This window comes from Miniopterus schreibersii, assembly GCF_964146895.1.
Source record: "Miniopterus schreibersii genome assembly, chromosome: 1".
NCBI lineage: Eukaryota > Metazoa > Chordata > Mammalia > Chiroptera > Miniopteridae > Miniopterus > Miniopterus schreibersii.
The window spans coordinates 174,251,916-174,270,009 of record NC_138101.1 but is presented as its reverse complement, the minus strand read 5'-3'; the positions used below and the strand labels follow the sequence as shown (position 1 = coordinate 174,270,009).

General features: G+C 40.1%; 1 protein-coding gene across 1 annotated transcript in view; it reads left to right on the top strand.

Moving 5' to 3' along the window:
• Positions 1-4,968: 4,968 nt before the first annotated feature.
• SGPP1 (sphingosine-1-phosphate phosphatase 1) overlaps positions 4,969-18,094 on the top strand; it is a 39,509-nt gene continuing 26,383 nt past the window's right edge. Inside the window, exon 1 of the mRNA XM_081145685.1 lies at positions 4,969-5,885. Coding sequence (XP_081001811.1) covers positions 5,199-5,885 — 687 coding nt within the window. The 5' untranslated portion in view covers positions 4,969-5,198. The remainder of the gene's footprint in view (positions 5,886-18,094) is intronic.

Genomic DNA, 18,094 nt, shown 5'->3' with positions numbered 1-18,094 from the left:
GACGTTTGCGGTTGTTAATTCATTTTATAGTTTAAAAACTTCTTACGTATATAAGGTCATTTTAGCCTCTCCATAATCCTATAAGGTAGACAGGACTGTTGTTCTTCCTATTCTGCAATAGGATTTATACTTCTGAGATGGTAAGTAATTTATCTGCCCAACTTCATAGAGGAAGTCAGTGGCAGATCCAATTCTTCTGACTCAAGGTAGTATTCCCTCTATAACAGTGCACTGAGTACATTTATAGCAGTGAGTTTCAACCTTTTTCATCTCATCACACCCATAAACTGATTACTAAAGTTATGTGGCACACCAAAAAATATATTCTATTTTTTTGCTGTTCTCACACACAAAAAATAGGTATAATTTTGATTCATTCACACCAGATGGCTATTGTGTTGGCTGTAGTAATTTTTTATTTGACAGTCTATAGGAAAAGAGGTCAGTGCCCCTGACTAAATAGTCAGGTATTGCATGTTTTAAAAATTCTTACAGCATGCCAGTTGAAGATGGCTGATTTATAGTAACCTATCAACTCTTTGTTCAGTTTCTACTTTTCTCCCAGCACTATGTTAGTGGAAATAACAAAGAATTAGAAAATCAGCATGAATCCTTGTCTCTGAGGAACAGCAGCATTGTTTGTTGGCAAAGCTGTAGATCAGCAATTAGATCTGGCTTCTGGTTCTAATTCTGCCTCTAACCACCTGCATGATTATATTTTATTTGAAAAATAACAAAAACCAACCTCAAACTTAAATCGAAAGGGGAATTAGTTGGCTTATGAAATCACCAAGAAGGATTAAACAGTCAAATGGCAAGAAAGGTAGGGCCACAGAGATGGCCTTTAGGAACACCTGGAACCAGGGGCTCAAACTTTGTTACAAGTCTTCAAAACCTTTGGTTTCTGTAGCTGTTTATACGGCGGTTTCACTTTCTCTCACTGCTAATTAGTTTTCTCTAAGGAAGAACTATGTCCACAACGTTTCTGAGTATATAAGTTAAAGCTTTAGCCACTGGAGAGAGAGCACCCCAAGCTATCACTTGCGCAAAGCACAAAAAATCTCAGGGAACCTACTTCCTTGGCTCAGCAGAAGGTGGGTGCTCAATCTGTGGTCACCAGAGGAGTCAATTCCACAGAGTGCTAGCAAGATTATCCCAGGTGTTCCTTTTCTTAGGTACTTTACGAAAGGCATGAATTTTGACTGTGGGGCATAATATTAGTTAGGTAGAAGCAAGCAAGCCAGTGTTCCAGGTAGGGGGAGGAAGTTTGAATTAGTGATGTAGGTGGTCTATGAATGAAAGACAAGCCTGACTGGAATGGAGGCTACGTCCTTGTTTCCACTCACATTAACATTGGATTGCTAAGGTAGAAACCGATTATGATGGAACTAAGAGGTAAAACAGAATTTGTTCTAGTTGAAGCAGCCATTAGAGGTTTCTTGTATAGATTCAGCCGTAACTCTGAAACTCCAGTTTATAACATAAACAAATCCTCAACCACATCCTAGAATGTACCTTCCTTGTCAACTAAACGTGGCTTAGGTTTGTGGCAGTGGGAACAGAGAAGAATGGGTGACAGAATTCAAAGAAGGGAAACTCCAAAGACAACACCCTAATTTAATCCAGGAGCCTAGAAGGATGATAACATATAATAGAAGTCTCAGTGAAGATTTGAACATAAGCATCTTGAAAGCAGATGTCTTAATAACATTGCATCTCCAGGAATCTAGCACAGTTGGTGCTTGATTTACTACATTAATAAACTAAATGATTCTCATAAAATTAGTTAATAATAAAATGGCTTCTAAACCCCTTCTAGCTCTACAATTCTATGTCCATTTCTGATTCCTGATCTTAGCCTTCAAAGTCCTCAAATAACCACACACAAAAAAGATAGGTTTTTTTAAAAGGTTAAGATGGTGAATTTTATGTTACGTACTTCTGACAATAAAAAATGCCCCCCAAAAGGATAGGTTGTTTGTTCTATCATACTTTCAAAAATATACATTTGAAAATATTCCAAATACATTTTATAAATATTTTCACCAAGAGCTAAAGTTTATAAAAACACTGTATGTTGTTTAGAAAACTAAATTAACCATTTTGATTAATGGAGAATTTAGCATATTGCAAACATAAAAATATTAGGGAGAAATCAACACCTACCAAAATGTCTGGAATGGTGAATGGGCAGATGTGGTTGGAAATTTCAAGTCCTAAACTTAAAAAAAACATCTCCTGTGTTGGGTATACACCTGTATTTCCAATAATTTCTGTGGGGGAAAAAAAAGTCATGAATCAGATTTTAAGAATAAGAAAAGTGGCCTAGCTGGCATGGCTCAGTGGTTGAGTGGCAACCTATGAACCGGAAGGTCATGGTTCTAGTTAGAGCACATTAGGGGTTGCAGGCTCAATCCCCAGTAGGGGGCGTGCAGGAGGCAGCCAATCAATGACTCTCTCATCAATGATGTTTCTATCTCTCTCTCCTCTCTGAAATAAAAATAAATAAATAAAAGATTAAGAAAAGTGGAGCTGGAAAAATATTAATAAATAAAGGGGGAAAATCTTAGAAAGAAAAAAATGATTTAAAAAGGTACTACAGAGTTGGGGTAAAGTAAAACTGAGTGTAAATAATCTGTATGTTAAAGAAGGAATTCCTTGGTCATCTCAGCCTACGTGGATTAGAAATAAAATGGATGAGAGACTATTTTGTTGCCTGGAATACTCACTACTTTTTCTGTAGTTTTTTGTTTGTTTTTAAAGAATCTTTGGGATAAAGTGATTGAAAGGTTGAGGCATAGAAAACATAGAGAATGGAAAACTCATTATCTATTAATTATAAATTTTTATGTATATTTACCACATTTTATTTACACTTGTGCTATGACTTTTTTTTTCCCTACAAAAGAGCAGAGTTAAAATCCAGGTCCTTAATAAGAGAATGAGAAATACAATAGGCATCTTTTTGAGAATACAGAGGAAATAAATTTTGTAGTTTAACAAACAAGAAATTAAGTTGGGTTCCAGATAGACAAAAGTAACAGTCCCGTCCCCCCCACGTTTTATCAAGATATAATTGACATAGAACACTGTATTAGTTTCAGGTATCAAACATAATATTTGATATAGGTATGTACTGCAAACCTATTTGCCTGCAGGCCTATGAATTCAAAGGAAATGCTTTAATTTTTTTCTTACTTCCAAAATCCTGTTCAAATCTACCCCTTTCCTTCCAATCCTCAGAATCACATCCCTCGTTCTTTTTTTTGATCCTAAGCCAAGGATATTTTTTCCATTGATTTTTTTTTTTTAGAGGAAGGGGAAGGGAGGAAAAGAGAGAGAAACATTGATGTGAGAGAGAGGCATGGATTGGTTGCCTCCAAGATGCACCCCAGGGCCGGGGACTGAACCTGCAGCCCAGGTACGTGCCCTTGACAAGTAATCGAACCTGTGACCCTTAGGTTTGGAGGGCGCCACTCTAATCACTGAGCCAAGCTGGCCAGGGCCTACAGCCCTAGTTCTGACCCTCATTCTCTCACCTGGTAACTGCAATCACCTAATTATTTACCTGGCCTTTGGTCTCTGACGGCTGGCAACTTATCTTTGATTTTCTTCCAGTTCTCTCTCTAAAGCACAGTTCTGATGTTGTCACTCCCTTAACTCCCCACTGCCTACAAAATATAATCCCCAGCTTGGCATTCAAGGCCTTTACAATTTGGTCCTGTCTTCCCTTTCTAACTCTATTCCAATTACTTACCTTCCTACTCTGCACTCTATGAGTTATTACTTGTTCACCAGATGCATCTTTATCTATTTCCATCCCCTCTTTATTCATTCCCTCTCCTTAAGATTGGCTTCTCTACCTGTTGGTATCTCGCCCTTTAATTACGACCCATCGCACAGGATCACGTGACTCTCTGCGCCTTTCCCGCCCTCCCGTTGCCCTCGCTTGCCCTGCCCGGAGCAGCCGGGTACGTCTCTACCTGAGCCCGTCTCTGCGCCCTGGAGGTGGGCCCAGCTCCCCTCCCCGTCATATCGCGACGGCTGGGGTGTCACAGCCCAGAAAGTGGAGCGCGGGGAGAGTAGCTCTCCCTGCGACAGCAGAAAATATTTCCTATGACATAACCGCAGGAGAATTTTCCAGCCTGTTTCTTGGAAGAGGTTCAAATTCTTTAATTACAGGCACTCACCTTACCCAAAATAACTTCCTGAAATTAAGAGTTCTGAGACCTTCTAATAAAAACTATTCTCTCTGGAAGTCAAGTCTGCGTAACTTGTGAGACAGAGACACTAAACCGACTTTATCAAACTACTGCCTTCAGCCACCGATTAATTCCTGTGCACGCCCGGCAGCCATTAGAATTTATTAAAAGGAAATTCCACACGTGAGTCAAAACTATCTGGGGTCTCTGAACCTATTCCACAATGTTTTGGTCAGTGACACAGTATCGTCCTGGGATCCGCATGCAGTCTTGCCACCACTGGTCAATTGGCACGTGGCTTTCAGGACATCAGCCCACACAGACAGCTCTGTAATTACTTGTGATGATTTAGTCGAACGATTCCGGGCGCGTGGTGGTCGCTTCGCCACCATTCACCGTTCACCATTTGATTCTGTGCCAGCAGGATATCCGGGTGCTTGGCCACTGGCACCGCCGAAGCGAGCACCAGGCTCGTGGCCTCCCCGAGCCGGCGCTCGAGGAAGCACAGCGGGCAAGCGCAGCCCGAGGGAAACGGCCGCGGAAGTTGGCGAGCGAGGACGCGCAGCCTCGCGCACGCCGGGCGCCGCGACGCCTGGCGGGTACGAGGCGAACCTGAGGCCGCCGCGGCGCCGGGCCTCCGCACCTAGACGCCTCCCGAGGCGCCCGCGGCGGCCAAGCGCGGCCCGGCGCCCGTCCAGGGCAGTAGCGGGGGGAGGGGAGGGGCTCGGCGCGCGCCGGCGCGTGGAGGCCGCGGGCGGTGGCGGAGCGCGCGCGGGGGAGGTTGGGGCGCGCGGCCGCTACTGCGGCCTGTGGCGCGGTCACCCTACAAAACCCAGCGGGTCGAGCGAGGCGCTGCTGCCGCCGCCGCTGCCGCCGCCACTGCCGCCACCGCTGCCACCGGCCACGCGCACAGGAGCGATTCGGGGCTGCGCCCGCGGCCGGCCCCCCCATCCTGCCGTCGTCCTCCGGTTCGCGGGCCGCGCGGGTCCCGTTATCATGTCGCTGAGGCAGCGCTTAGCTCAGCTGGCTGGCCGTCTGCAGGAGCCGCAGAAAGTGGCCCGTTTCCAGCGGCTGTGCGGGGTGGAAGCGCCGCTGAGCCGCCCCGCCGCGGCTCCGAGGGAGGAAGAGAAGGCGGAGGCTCCCCTCTCCGGAGACTCCCGGTGCCGAGAGCGGCAGCCTGGGGCGTGCGGAGGCCCCCAGCCCCCCGGGAGCGACCGCAATCAGTGCCCCGCCAAGCCGGGCGGCGGCGGCGCCCCCAACGGCGTGCGGAACGGACTGGCCCCGGAGCTGGGCCCGGCCTCGCGGCGGCGAGCGGGCGCCCTGCGGCGAAACTCGCTGACGGGCGAGGAGGGCGAGCTGGCCGACGTGAGCAACTGGCCGCTCTACTACCTGTTCTGCTTCGGCACGGAGCTGGGCAACGAACTCTTCTACATCTTGTTCTTCCCCTTCTGGATCTGGAACCTGGACGCCCTGGTGGGCCGGAGGCTAGTGGTCATCTGGGTGCTGGTCATGTACCTGGGCCAGTGCACCAAGGACATCATCCGCTGGCCGCGGCCCGCCTCGCCGCCGGTGGTGAAGTTGGAGGTCTTCTACAACTCCGAGTACAGCATGCCCTCCACCCATGCCATGTCCGGCACCGCCATCCCCATTTCCATGGTCCTCCTCACCTACGGCCGCTGGCAGGTAAGTCCTTCCCTCTCCTCGCCCCGCTCAGCCGCGGGGCGTTAAAGAACAAGGAGTTCTCTTTGCGCTCCGCGGTTCTTTTAATTTGTCCCATCCTTCCCCTTCCAAACTTCTCTTTCCGTAGGTTTTCACAGTGCCCGCAAACAGGCCCCTTTCTAGGTTTAAAAAATTAAATTATCGAGAAAACCTACAGACTTAGCCATCAAACCATATTTTAATAGTAATGTCTTTCTTAGAACCCAAAAGAAACACTGTTCGTGAAGTCATACATCACCATTGGGCTTCGGTTGAGTTTTTAAACCGTTTTAATTCTTGTAGTGCACAGAATATCATTGTGATTAATTATAATGTCCTTATAATTAATTGTTAGATAACTAAGACTCAAGTTTCGCTGTAGTATGTGGTGTCTTCCCCGAAACTGATAGTTTCAGGCATAGGTAAAATTTTTAACTTTCCTCGGAGTCAGGGTTTATAAAACAGTATAATTCCAAAACAAACATGGTCGGTCCCGGCAATAAAGTAATGAATTTTAAACCAAAGAGCCACCCTTTATGTAAGTTAATGGAGAACAGTGTTGAGTTCTCTTTTCAAGGGGTGTGGTTGCTAATTTGCTGAACCCGAAGTTTATCTTCTGGATCACTAATCTGTAGTATCAGTTGTTGAGCTATGGCAGCATTAGGCTTGTTACATTAGCTTTAAAAATTCGTGGTTTTATTCTTAAAATGAGGGTTCTCAACCAGATTAGTCGGTTTGTAAAAATGGCAAGTTTGTAAAAACAGCAGGGTCAGCCTGACAGTTGGGAAGAGTATTGAATGGTAAACGTTTTGTGTTCTGCCCAGTTCTTTTGGCCTCCCTCTTTGTTTCCCCCCATGATCCCCAAATTAAGTTTAAAAACTCTTTCTTACAGATGCAGAGTTTATTCTTAGGCTGCTATCTTGTTTTATCTGTGTTTTAAATTGTAATGCCAGTCCCTTAATTTAAGAATAAAGTTAATATTTATGGAGGCTCTAAGGAGTCAGACTTTCTATGTTTTTCCCATTACAGCATAATACACATTGAGAAATACACATTCTGTGTAACACTCCTTTATGATAAGCTTACTTCTCCCAGATGTAGTTTCAGTATAGATCAAATCTTGTTCCCATGGACACTTCTGTGCAGTGCATCGCTCTTAAGTACATGGAAAATATGTAACGTGTGTAGTAAGAATGACAGAATTACAAGGGAAGAGTACCATGGACAGACTTTTTTCCTGTTTAACCAAAGGAGAGTTACCGTGATATTCAGATTGTAAAGCAGTGCTGCCTGTTTTGCATATAGATAAATATCTCAAATTTTATTTAATCTAAACATTTCAGGAGTTAAGGTACTGTACTCAGTTATGTTTGGCATGATATTCACTGGTTAGGTAATGATGTTTTTCATATGTTCATGAGACTTTCAGTATTCTATAATTATAGGGCCTTTTATAACTCCTTGGTCAGTAGCTATGTTGCATTCTGCTAACATTAACAGTCCAAGTAAGAGAAAATATTTATTGGTCATCATTCACTCAGAACACATGCTAACAGGAAGTCTGAAAACAGTACTGTACTGATGGATTGTTTACAGGATGCAGCTATCAGTATTCTAACATTTCAGAATTATTTGAATTATCAGAATAAGCTTATCTTACAGTTTTTTAACAACCTAGTATATTTAATTCAAAGTTTGAGGAATTTGTATATCATACAATTTTAGAATTTGAACTACACAGGATTTTAGAAATTTCCGAGTTTCAAACTGTCATTTTACATATGTGGAAACACCAGTTACATTTAAATTAATCTTATATAATTATTTAAATTTCTTATTTTAAATTTTTTACTATAAATTTGAATAAACGTCTAAATTTGAATAATTGTTTATCTTTTGGTTAGAAGTTTTGAAAGAAAGGCTCCCTTATATAAAAGTTCTATGTTTATAAATGTATGACTATAAAATTCAGTACAAAAACCAAAATGACATTTTTTATTGCTTTTTGAGAGAGAGAATAAAATGTCAATTTATTGTTCCACCCACTTATGCATTCATTGGTTGACTCCTGCATGTGCCCTGACCAGGGATAGAACCCGAAACCTTGAGCTATCAGGGATGATGCTCTAACCAACTGAGCCACCCAGCCAGGGTGACTATTTTTTAAAACTGGGGTGGGAATAAAAGTTGAATACATGTGCAGGGGGGATTCACATAGACATGATAAATCCATGAAAATTCCCAGGCAGCACTGGGTATATAAAACTATTTAAACAAAGGAAAAAGGGGAAGGGGGGAATGCGGTAATCGATTTCAGAAGTGAGAATGGGCCATTTACTGGTAGTTGAAAAGAGCAGAACACAAAGGGCAGGAAAATCCCACTAGGCCCTCAGAAACATTGGGACAAAGGGGTATACAGAATACTAGCAGGTGCCTGAAGCTCTCTTGTTTACCATACTTAAATCAAGTTAGGCTAAGGCAGCATTCTAAAATATCCTTCCCGAAGCAGGTTTTTCTCTGTATTTCTTAGGCAGGAAAGTGGCAGAAGTCTAAGGTTGTGAGTTTTTGTTTCTTAATAAATAGCTTAAAGTCAGTATCCCAAAAAGCACCTTCAGGTTGACATAATTGTTTTCCCTTTAGTGTCTCGCCTTTGAAACTTTAAATAATAAACTTTCACATTCTAGAAGCCAAGTTGGTAGCTTGCTCCATATTTCATTGATTCAGTCATTCAGTTTTGAGAATAATTCAGTTTAGTGAAATGTGTTGAGTCTCATTTCAGGAGGCATCACTATGCACATGAGTCCCCAAAATGAGGCCTATACTGTATATGCAAGCAGTCAGGTGTTTAATAAGGGATATGTCTATGAATACAGAAGAAAAAAAGGATAATGATCAGAGCAAATTATAAACCAGCTTCTGAGTCTGTAAGCCTGTCAGTTGAGAATATTTCTGGATGTAAGGCCCAAAGTTTCTTTTGCTGGAATGAAGGCCTGCAGTGACTATCTGATAGATCCTCCTTGTCTGCCTTTTTGAATGTCTCTGATGATGTCATCAGGTGCTCTGGTGAATTCTACGTGGCTTACACAGCATCAGTCACTGAGACTGTTTAAGTATGAGCTGTTGTGATTTTTCTGAAGTTTATATTATATCCTTTAGCTGCCATTTGCAATTGCAAGGCCCAGAAGAGTTTTCATTCTTAATAATTCCAAGTCAATGGATGGGGGATAATGAAACAATAGTTCATAGGGTTATAGGCAAATATTTAAGGAAACTAGAAAAATTCAGGATCCAGTCCAGTAAAACTTTAATGACATTTAACTGGATTAGAGTCTATATCCATAATTCTGTATTATGTAGGGTGTGACAAGAGTAGGTTTATAGTTGTGAGTACGTGATACGCAGAGTTTATAATTGTATTACTTATTAATTATTGTATTATTTTCCATACAAACTATTGCAAACCTACATTTACCCCATCCTGTAGATTCTATGGTAACATAGTTTCTCTCCCTGAGGTCACCCTCATTTTTCTCAAAGATGATCACATCAAGACTATTTAGTGCCTAAATATAGTTTCAATAAATTTGGCTTATTTGCAAAAATTCAACAATAATAGTAATTGATTATATAGACTCTTTTAAATCTGCTTTGCTGGAGTCTCATAAGGAATCTCCAGATTAAACTCTCAATAGCCTCTCAGGGTGAAGAAACCAAGCCACATAGTTGCCATCAGACTTTGCCTGCAATAACCATAGATTTGGATGAATTCCACAAGTTCTCGAGGTCCCCTAAAATGCCTTGCAGTTCTTTCTTTCTTTCTTTCTTTCTTTCTTTCTTTCTTTCTTTCTTTCTTTCTTTCTTTCTTTCTTTCTTTCTTTCTTTCTTTCTTTCTCCTTCCTTCCTTCCTTCCTTCCTTCCTTCCTTCCTTCCTTCCTTCCTTCCTTCCTTCCTTCCTTCCTTCCTTCCTTCCTTCCTTCCTTCCTTCCTTCCTTCCTTCTTTCTTTTTTAATATATTTTTATTGATTTCAGAGAGGAAGGGAGAGGAAGAGAGAGAGAGAAACATCAATGATGAGAGAGTCATTGATCAGCTGCCTCCTGCACGCCCTCCCACTGGGGATCGAGCCCACAACCTGGGCATGTGCCCTGACCGGGAATCGAACCACGATCTCCTGGATCCTAGGTCCATGCTCAACTGCTGAGCCATGCCCGGCCGGGCTTGCAGTTCTTTCTTTACCATCTCCCAGGAAAGCAACCTTCTTTTTTCACCTGCAAAGAGTGCTATGAACCATGAATAAGCAAGGTACCATACTGTTTTTCCAAGGGGCTTTTATTAGCTTCCAAAGTCTATCTTTTTTTTTAATTCATCAGAGAGAGAAACATCGATTTGTTGTTCCACATATTTAGGCATTCATTGGTTGATTCTTGTATGTGCCCTGATGGGGGACTGAAGCCACAACCTTGGTGTATCTGGACAAGCTGAGCTACCTGGCCAGGGCCAAAGTCGATCTTAATTCCTTAAAGCTTTCTGGTGACATCCAGAGTCTATACATGTCTCTCTCAAACATGACATTCCACTCAAAGTCTTGGTTAATAAAACCAGTTTCCAACTGTGTCCTGTTATAAAGAGAACAGATTCTCATTGAATTCATGCAAACAATGATATTGCTATGAAAATTAAATAATACTCATTTAAGAGTTTCCGAATTCTGGAGAGATCAGGTAGGGAGAAAAATATAAAGGCTTCAGTATTGCTTACAAAGGTATGACTTACCATACTGCTCTAAGAAATACAAGTTTCCTTACATCTGGAAAACAAAAGAATTTTGAAAATCATAATTATCCTAAGTTCAGTCAGTCCCATATAATCAATTCTTTTTTATCCAGATCATCTGCCAGTATTTCCATAAATCCAGTTATTCCTTAGAGTTCTATAAATCTGCATCTTGTTTAAGGGTATGATCTGAAAATTTAATCTCAGAAAACTCTGTTTTAGTATTAAGTCAGAGTCCTTTTCATGGATCTTTGAGATGAAACCTATTTGCAAATGCATCCAAGTAAAACAATGACTTTGTAAATGATGAAACTTAAAATGACATGGTTATAAATCTGATTATAATGCAGTTGACAAAGAACTTTGCTTTTGTGTAAGATACAGCATTCCAAGATAACAATTAGAATTACAAATGAGCCCTAGCTGGTTTGGTTCAGTGGTTAGAGCATCCGTCTGCGGTCTGAAGGGTCTCAGGTACGATTCCAGTTAAGGGCACATACCTTGGTTGCAGGCTTGATCCCCAGCTGCAGGAGGCAACCAATGGATGTGTCTCTCTCACATCGATGTTTCTCTTTCTCTCTCTCTCTTCCTCTCTCCTTCTCCCTTCTACTCTTTCTGAAAAGCAATGGAAAAAATATTCTCGGGTGAGGATTTTTTTAAAAAATTAAAGAATTACAAATGAAATTATATCGGAACTTTGTAGACTCTTGGAGATTTTTATAAAATCTCTGGAATATTTATTTTAGTATTAATCTATGTATACAAATACAACACAAGGATTTAACCCCCCCCCCCCACATACAATCTTTGCTTTCTAGGTAGAAAAATTTTTCCTCATATCATTATTTGGAGTAGAACAATAAATACAGGAAAAACCTTATCCTTTTTGACATAGTGAAAAACAACAAAACTTTAATTCTCTATTAGCTTGCTTTTGTAATTTAAATTCATTTATGGAATTAAATTTATTCCAATCTTATTTACTTTAACCATATATAACATTTATTTAAGATTTCTTTTCATAAACATTCTATAACTTTTCTAGTCCCTTTTAGTTTGTCTCGTCTTAACTCATTCAGTAATAACTAACTTTAGAACAACTCAGTTTCTTCGGATTTTCTACCTTCTGTTACTCAAAACACAGTTTCTTTCCACCTTAATTAGAATTCTTAACTCTTAGAAACCTTAATTTTTTGTGACAACTAAAAGTAAGCAATTAGCATTTCTTAGATTGGCAAATTTATGAATACATTTCATAACTTGTAGAAACAGGTTCTTTTGTGAATGGTGAATGGCACCAGATGTTAGACCTCAGTTCAGCATCCTCAGTTCTTGAGTTTTGGCTAAGAAAAAACTCAGAGCCAAGATTCAAATACAAGCAAAAGTTTATTTTGAAAGTCACAGAGGTAGAAGGAATTAGCCATGGAAGAGGTGAGCCACCTGGGCTATGTGGGCTCAGGAAGTAAGGTATAGAGGCAAAAGAAAGTGCACCTGGGGTCCCCTGGCTGGTGTTGCTAAGTGGTTAGAGCGTCTGCCCACCCAACAGAGGGTTGCAGGTTTGATTCTGGTCAAGGGCACCTACCTGGGTTGCAGGTTCAATTCCTAGCACGCCCCCAGGGGGATGGCATGAGGGTGCATGGGGAGGCAATCAATGTGCCTCTCTCACCTGATGTCCCCCGCCCCCCCACTGTCTCTGAAAATGGAAAATATATCCTCAGATGAGGATTAGCCAAAAAAAAAGAAGAAAATGCACCTGGGGAAAGAAAATGGGGAAATGTGTGGGCATGAGAGAGAGAGCATGTGCTCGCACACTCAGGCGCACAAAAACGGGAGGCCAAAATGACCTTTTTGCCTTTCTACTTTTTTTTAAAATCCTTGTTATGAATTGAAAACAAAGGTACCTTCCTTTGCTGAAGTTGTTTTGGTCTTCTTCTCTGTCAATTAGCATTGTAATACTTTGCAGACTTCTATTTCCAGAGTGGTTAATGAAAAAAATTGGAAACTGTAAGAAGAATTAAACAGTGAAAGCCTGGTGGTTTTCTAATTAATAGCAGTTTTGGTAGACAGTCCTGTCTGTCCACTATGTTCCTACTGCTTATTTAACACAGGTGAGGTTAATTCTATATGCCTAGAATGCTGAAACATTCTGAGTTATCTCATATATCATCCCTTTGGTTTGGAATAAGTACCCACTCCTTCCTGCCACTTAATGTTCCTACTTGAAATCTTCTCAAGATTCACTTCCTACAAGGAGCTTTTTAAATTAACCCTTTCTGTTTTATTATTCCTCATTGGTTCTTAAAATGACAGTGGATCTCCCCCCCAAAATTAATTGGGGGCTTGTTTAAAGCGCAGATCCTGTACCTTACTCCCAGAGATTCTAATCCATTTACTTAAGTTCCACAAAGATTTTTGAGGGGAAAAAAGGAACTTTCTTCAACCCCTTCCAGTAAAATTAATTCTTGATGTTTACAGTAGATATTTAATATTTCTTCAACATTGCTGTCTCAGTTCTTTTGCAGTTCCACTCTGAATCTTTTAAGGATATGTTATAATACAAAAAAGGGAGTTAGGAACAGTATCGCTCCAAGGAAGTATTTGGTACGAAAAGAATTTTAAAAAACACAAAAGAATGAAACTAGACCACCAACTTTCACCATACACAAAAATAAACTCAAAATGGATAGAAGACTTAAATGTAAGTCACGAAACCATAAAAATCCTGGAAGAAAACATAGGCAGTAAAGTCACAGACATCCCACGTAGTGGACTTTTCACTGATACATCTCCTAGGGCAAGAGAAACAAAAGAAAAAATAAACATATGGGACTACATCAAACTAAAAAGCTTCTGCACAGCAAAAGAAAACAGCCACAAAATACAAAGGAACCCCACGGTCTGGGAGAACATATTTACCAAGGATATATCTGATAAGGGGCTAATTTCCAAAGTGTACAAAGAACTCATAGTACTCAGCAAGAGGAAGACAAACAACCCAATTAAGAAATGGGCAAAGGACTTAAATAAACACTTCTCCAAAGAAGACATACTGACGGCCAAGAGACACATGAGAAGATGCTCAACCTCGCTAATCATCAGAGAGATGCAAATTAAAACCACAATGAGGTATCACTTCACACCTGTCAGAATGGCTGCCATCAACAAATCAACAAACGACATGCGCTGGCGAGGGTGTGGAGAAAGGGGGACCCTAGTACACTGCTGGTGGAAATGCAGACTGGTGCAACCACTATGAAAAACAGTATGAAGGTTCCTCAAAAAATTAGAAATGGAGCTGCACCACTTGACCCAGTGATTCCACTCCTAGGAATATATCCTAAGAATCCTGAAACATTCATCAGAAAGAATATATGTACCCCGATGTTCATAGCAGCACAGTTTACAATAGCTAAGATCTGGAAACAACCCAAATGCCCATCAGTAGGTGAGTGGATAAAAAAGCTGTGGGACATTTACACCATGGAATACTATGCAGCTGTAAAGAAGAATCTCGTACCCTTTGGGACAGTATGGATGGATCTGGAGAATATTATGCTAAGTGAAATAAGCCAGGCAGCGAAAGACAAATATCACATGATCTTGCTTATACGTGGAATCTAAAGAACTTAATAAACTGATGAACAGAATAGATTCAATGGCATGGAAGCATAGATGAGTCTGACAAATGTCAGAGGGATGGAGGAGGGTGGGTGGGTGGAGGGGGAGAGAGTAACCAAAGAATTTATATGCATGTATGCACAACCCAAGGACACGGACAATGGTGGGGAGAGGGACTGGGGAGGGGAATGGGATGGGGTGGAACAGGTCATTGGGGAGAAAAAGGGACATTTGTAATATTTTAAACAAAAATAAAATAAAATAAAATAATTTTAAAAACATTACAGTGATAGAAAGTATTATAGCATTTCTCTGAATATTAAATAATTTGAGATCCAGTGACCAGAGTAATGATTATTGCTCTCATATTATTCATTGGAACTTTTGTAGCCTGAATAGGGAAAAAATAGAAAATAAAGGGGCATTAGATACTAAGAACACAGTCCTTTGAAGAATAATCTGAAATAAAAAATAAAGCATTCATTTTTTATTTATGGTTGAATATTTCTAGAAATAAAATTCTTAATTTTAAATAATATGACATATAATGAGTTCTAATTATATACTTGATTGAATAACATTTTTTAAAACTATGAATTTCATTTTAAAAAATTAGTGTCATCACATATTTTTTATGTGATGACACTAATTAACCAAACTCATTCCCAACTAGTCCATATGCTTTCACAATTTTTAGTAATGATAATGTTATATAATCAACATTAACATTTATTAAGGTCTTACTGTGGGTCAGACATTGTTTGAAATGTCTGTTACCTCATTTAGTCTACTCTTATAACATCCCAATGTTTGGACCTACTATTCATAACAAATTTACAGATTAGGAAGCTGAGGTAGAAGGAGGTTAAATAACTTAGTCTAAGTAACATAGCTAGTAAGTGGCAGAGGCTGAATTACACAGATAAACTCCAGAGCTAATGCAGAAAACTTTTCAAATCATATTGTGATTGTTAAAGAATGTTTGCAATAATAAATTGTTTTGAAATAGCATTGTTCTTAAAATGCAGAAAGCTCTTATATGCCTTGAGAAGTTGTGTATGTACATACATATGCAATATTCACAAATATTTGTGTTTTAAACATAAAATGAAGTTGACTGAAATCAAATGCATATTTGATAACCCTTTTCCCCTCTATATTTCTGACATAAAAAACTCAATAAACATAATAAGAGCTTTGGAAAAGAAAAGTACATAGGAAGATATTCTGTCAAAATATAGTTTATTGTAGGTAATAAAGGAAGATATCTGTGAGATCATGAAAAGATAAAAGGAAGGAAGGAAGAGTTACAAAAGTAGGTCACAAATGACAAAGACCAGAAATTGCTTCAGGAGCCCAGGGAAGCTGGCAAGAAACAATTTATTGAAAATCAAATTGGTTTTTTTTTTTTTTTACCTACCATGATACTTGCGTTCGAAATGCACATTTTCCTGATTTTATAAATGCTTATTGTTAATTATTTATTTAAAATTAATTTTACTTGAGTAGGTAACACATTGTAGAAAATTCAATATTTACATAAAAATACAAAGGGAAGAGTACATTTTTCTTCTTTTGTTCCAAAGATAGCAGTCTCTCTTTTCCGGAAGGATTTATTGTTTTATATTTCTTGTTTAGCCTTCTAGAAATAGTCTTTACTTTTGTGGACATATATTTATATAATTTATTTTTTATACAGATGGACCTTGTTGTTTTCATTTAAAAATGTACTATGGAGATTTTCCTTTTCTTTACTCAACAATTAACACCAATTTTGTGCTTGGGGTTGTTTTCAATGCCTTAAATCACTTACCTTTTCTAATTCCCATACAATCTTATGAGTATTACCACTTCTTTGTAGAAGAAACTGAGGCAGAAGGAAGTTAAGTAACTTGTGCAAGATGACTCAGCAAGTACATAATAGAGCCTGGATTCAAATGCAGGAAGTTTGGCTGCATAATGACTCTATCCTGCTGGATACTGCCTGCCCATAGGAGCACTCTCTGAATTACAGTCAGGTGCTAAATAATGTTTCTGCCAAGAAAGGACCACATATACAAAGTTGGTCCCATGATAACAATGGAGCTGAAAAATTCCTATTGCCTGGTGATATGGTAGCTGTTCTGGTGTGGTAGTGCAAAGCATTACACAGATACTGTTATGTTACAGTTGCCTTCAGTATTCAGTACAGTAACATGCTGTACAGGATTGTAGCCTACCTAGGAGCTGTAGGGAAATAGAATATGTTACCCCAAAATACGTCTTTTTGACAGAAGGATTAATTTAGGCTGGTTAATTTTATGAAATGGCACATGTGGGAGAAGCTCTGAAAACCAAGTAGAATTTGCCCTTTGTATGTAGAACAGGGTGACGATCTATCTCTAGAAGGTCTTCTCAGTGCAGAAGAGAAGACATAAGCCTGCATAACAACCTTACCCTTGTTTACTGTTCTTGGTAATCTCTCATCACTGACTCCTTCCACCCCCAACGTCTTCTTTTGTCTTCCACTATGGTATTTTAAGGTGGTGGTTTCAGCCATTTTAGCGAGTTAACTTAGTTTTCCTCCATCTCCCTCATGTATGCAGGTGTTACTAAACTTTTGTTTTTCTCCTGCTAATGTGTCTTTTATTCCTGGGATATCTCAGCCAAGAACCCAGGAGAATAGAGAGGAAGTTATTTTTCCTCCCCAGAAAGCTAGGTGTGTAATAGGCTGTATCATCTAGGTTTGTGTAAGTGTACTCTAATGTTCGCACGACCACAAACTGCCTAACAACACATTACGACGCATCTTGCATGTCTCAGAACATATCCCATCACTAGGTGCACACAGCTATATATAGAGAGCTACCTAATTTTTTCACATTTGCATGATGTTCCACTATATTAATATAGCATAATTTGTTTAATTAGTGAAATGTTCCAGGACTGCCTATTTAGAGCCTTTCTATTAGATTGTTGATTGCCTACTGATTTTTTAACTGTTTTTGGTATTTTTGTTTATTTGTTTTAGGGGTTGCTCTACCTTCAGATAATGTTATACCACTTCAAGTATAGCAAGTCCTCAAATAATGTTTTGTTTCATCCTCATTACATTGCTTTTCAGAGAGAGTGGAGGAGGGGTGGAGAGAGAGAGAGAGAGATAGAGAGAAACATTGATGTGAGAGACACATCAATTGATTGTCTCCCGCCTGCAACCGAGGTATGTGCCCTTGGCTGGAATCGAACCTGGGACCCTTCAGTCTCAGTCTGGGTGCCAGCCCGACACTCTGACCACTGAGCCAAACCAGCTAGGGCTTAAATAATGTTTCACTCAATGTCATTTTGTTACAACGTTGATGGGAAAAGAAAATCAGTTCCGGGCCAGGCCGCTGTCCCTGTGAAGTTTGCATATTCTCCCCATGTCTGCATGGATTTCTGTGGGTACCCTGGCTTTCCTTCCACATCCCAAAGATGTGGATATTAGATTAACTGGTGTGTCTAAATGGTCCCCAGTCTAAATGAGTGTGGGTGTGTGTGTGAGTGTGCCCTGCGGTGGTAGAAAGGTGTCCTGTCCAGGGTGGGTTCCCACCTTTCCCCCTGAGCCTCCTGCAGAGGCTCTGACGAACTGCAAACTTACACTGGAATAAGCAGTTGGAAAATAATTATCTTACTTATAAAATTAATCTTTCTTAAATGTATATATAGCTCACTTTTTCCCCCAATGTTTGATATTAGAAGTGTTTTGAATCTTTATTTAGAAGTTTGGTGATGTTTTTGTGACCAGAAATATGCTGTAGAAACCTAACTCTTGTTATCAATTAGCCTA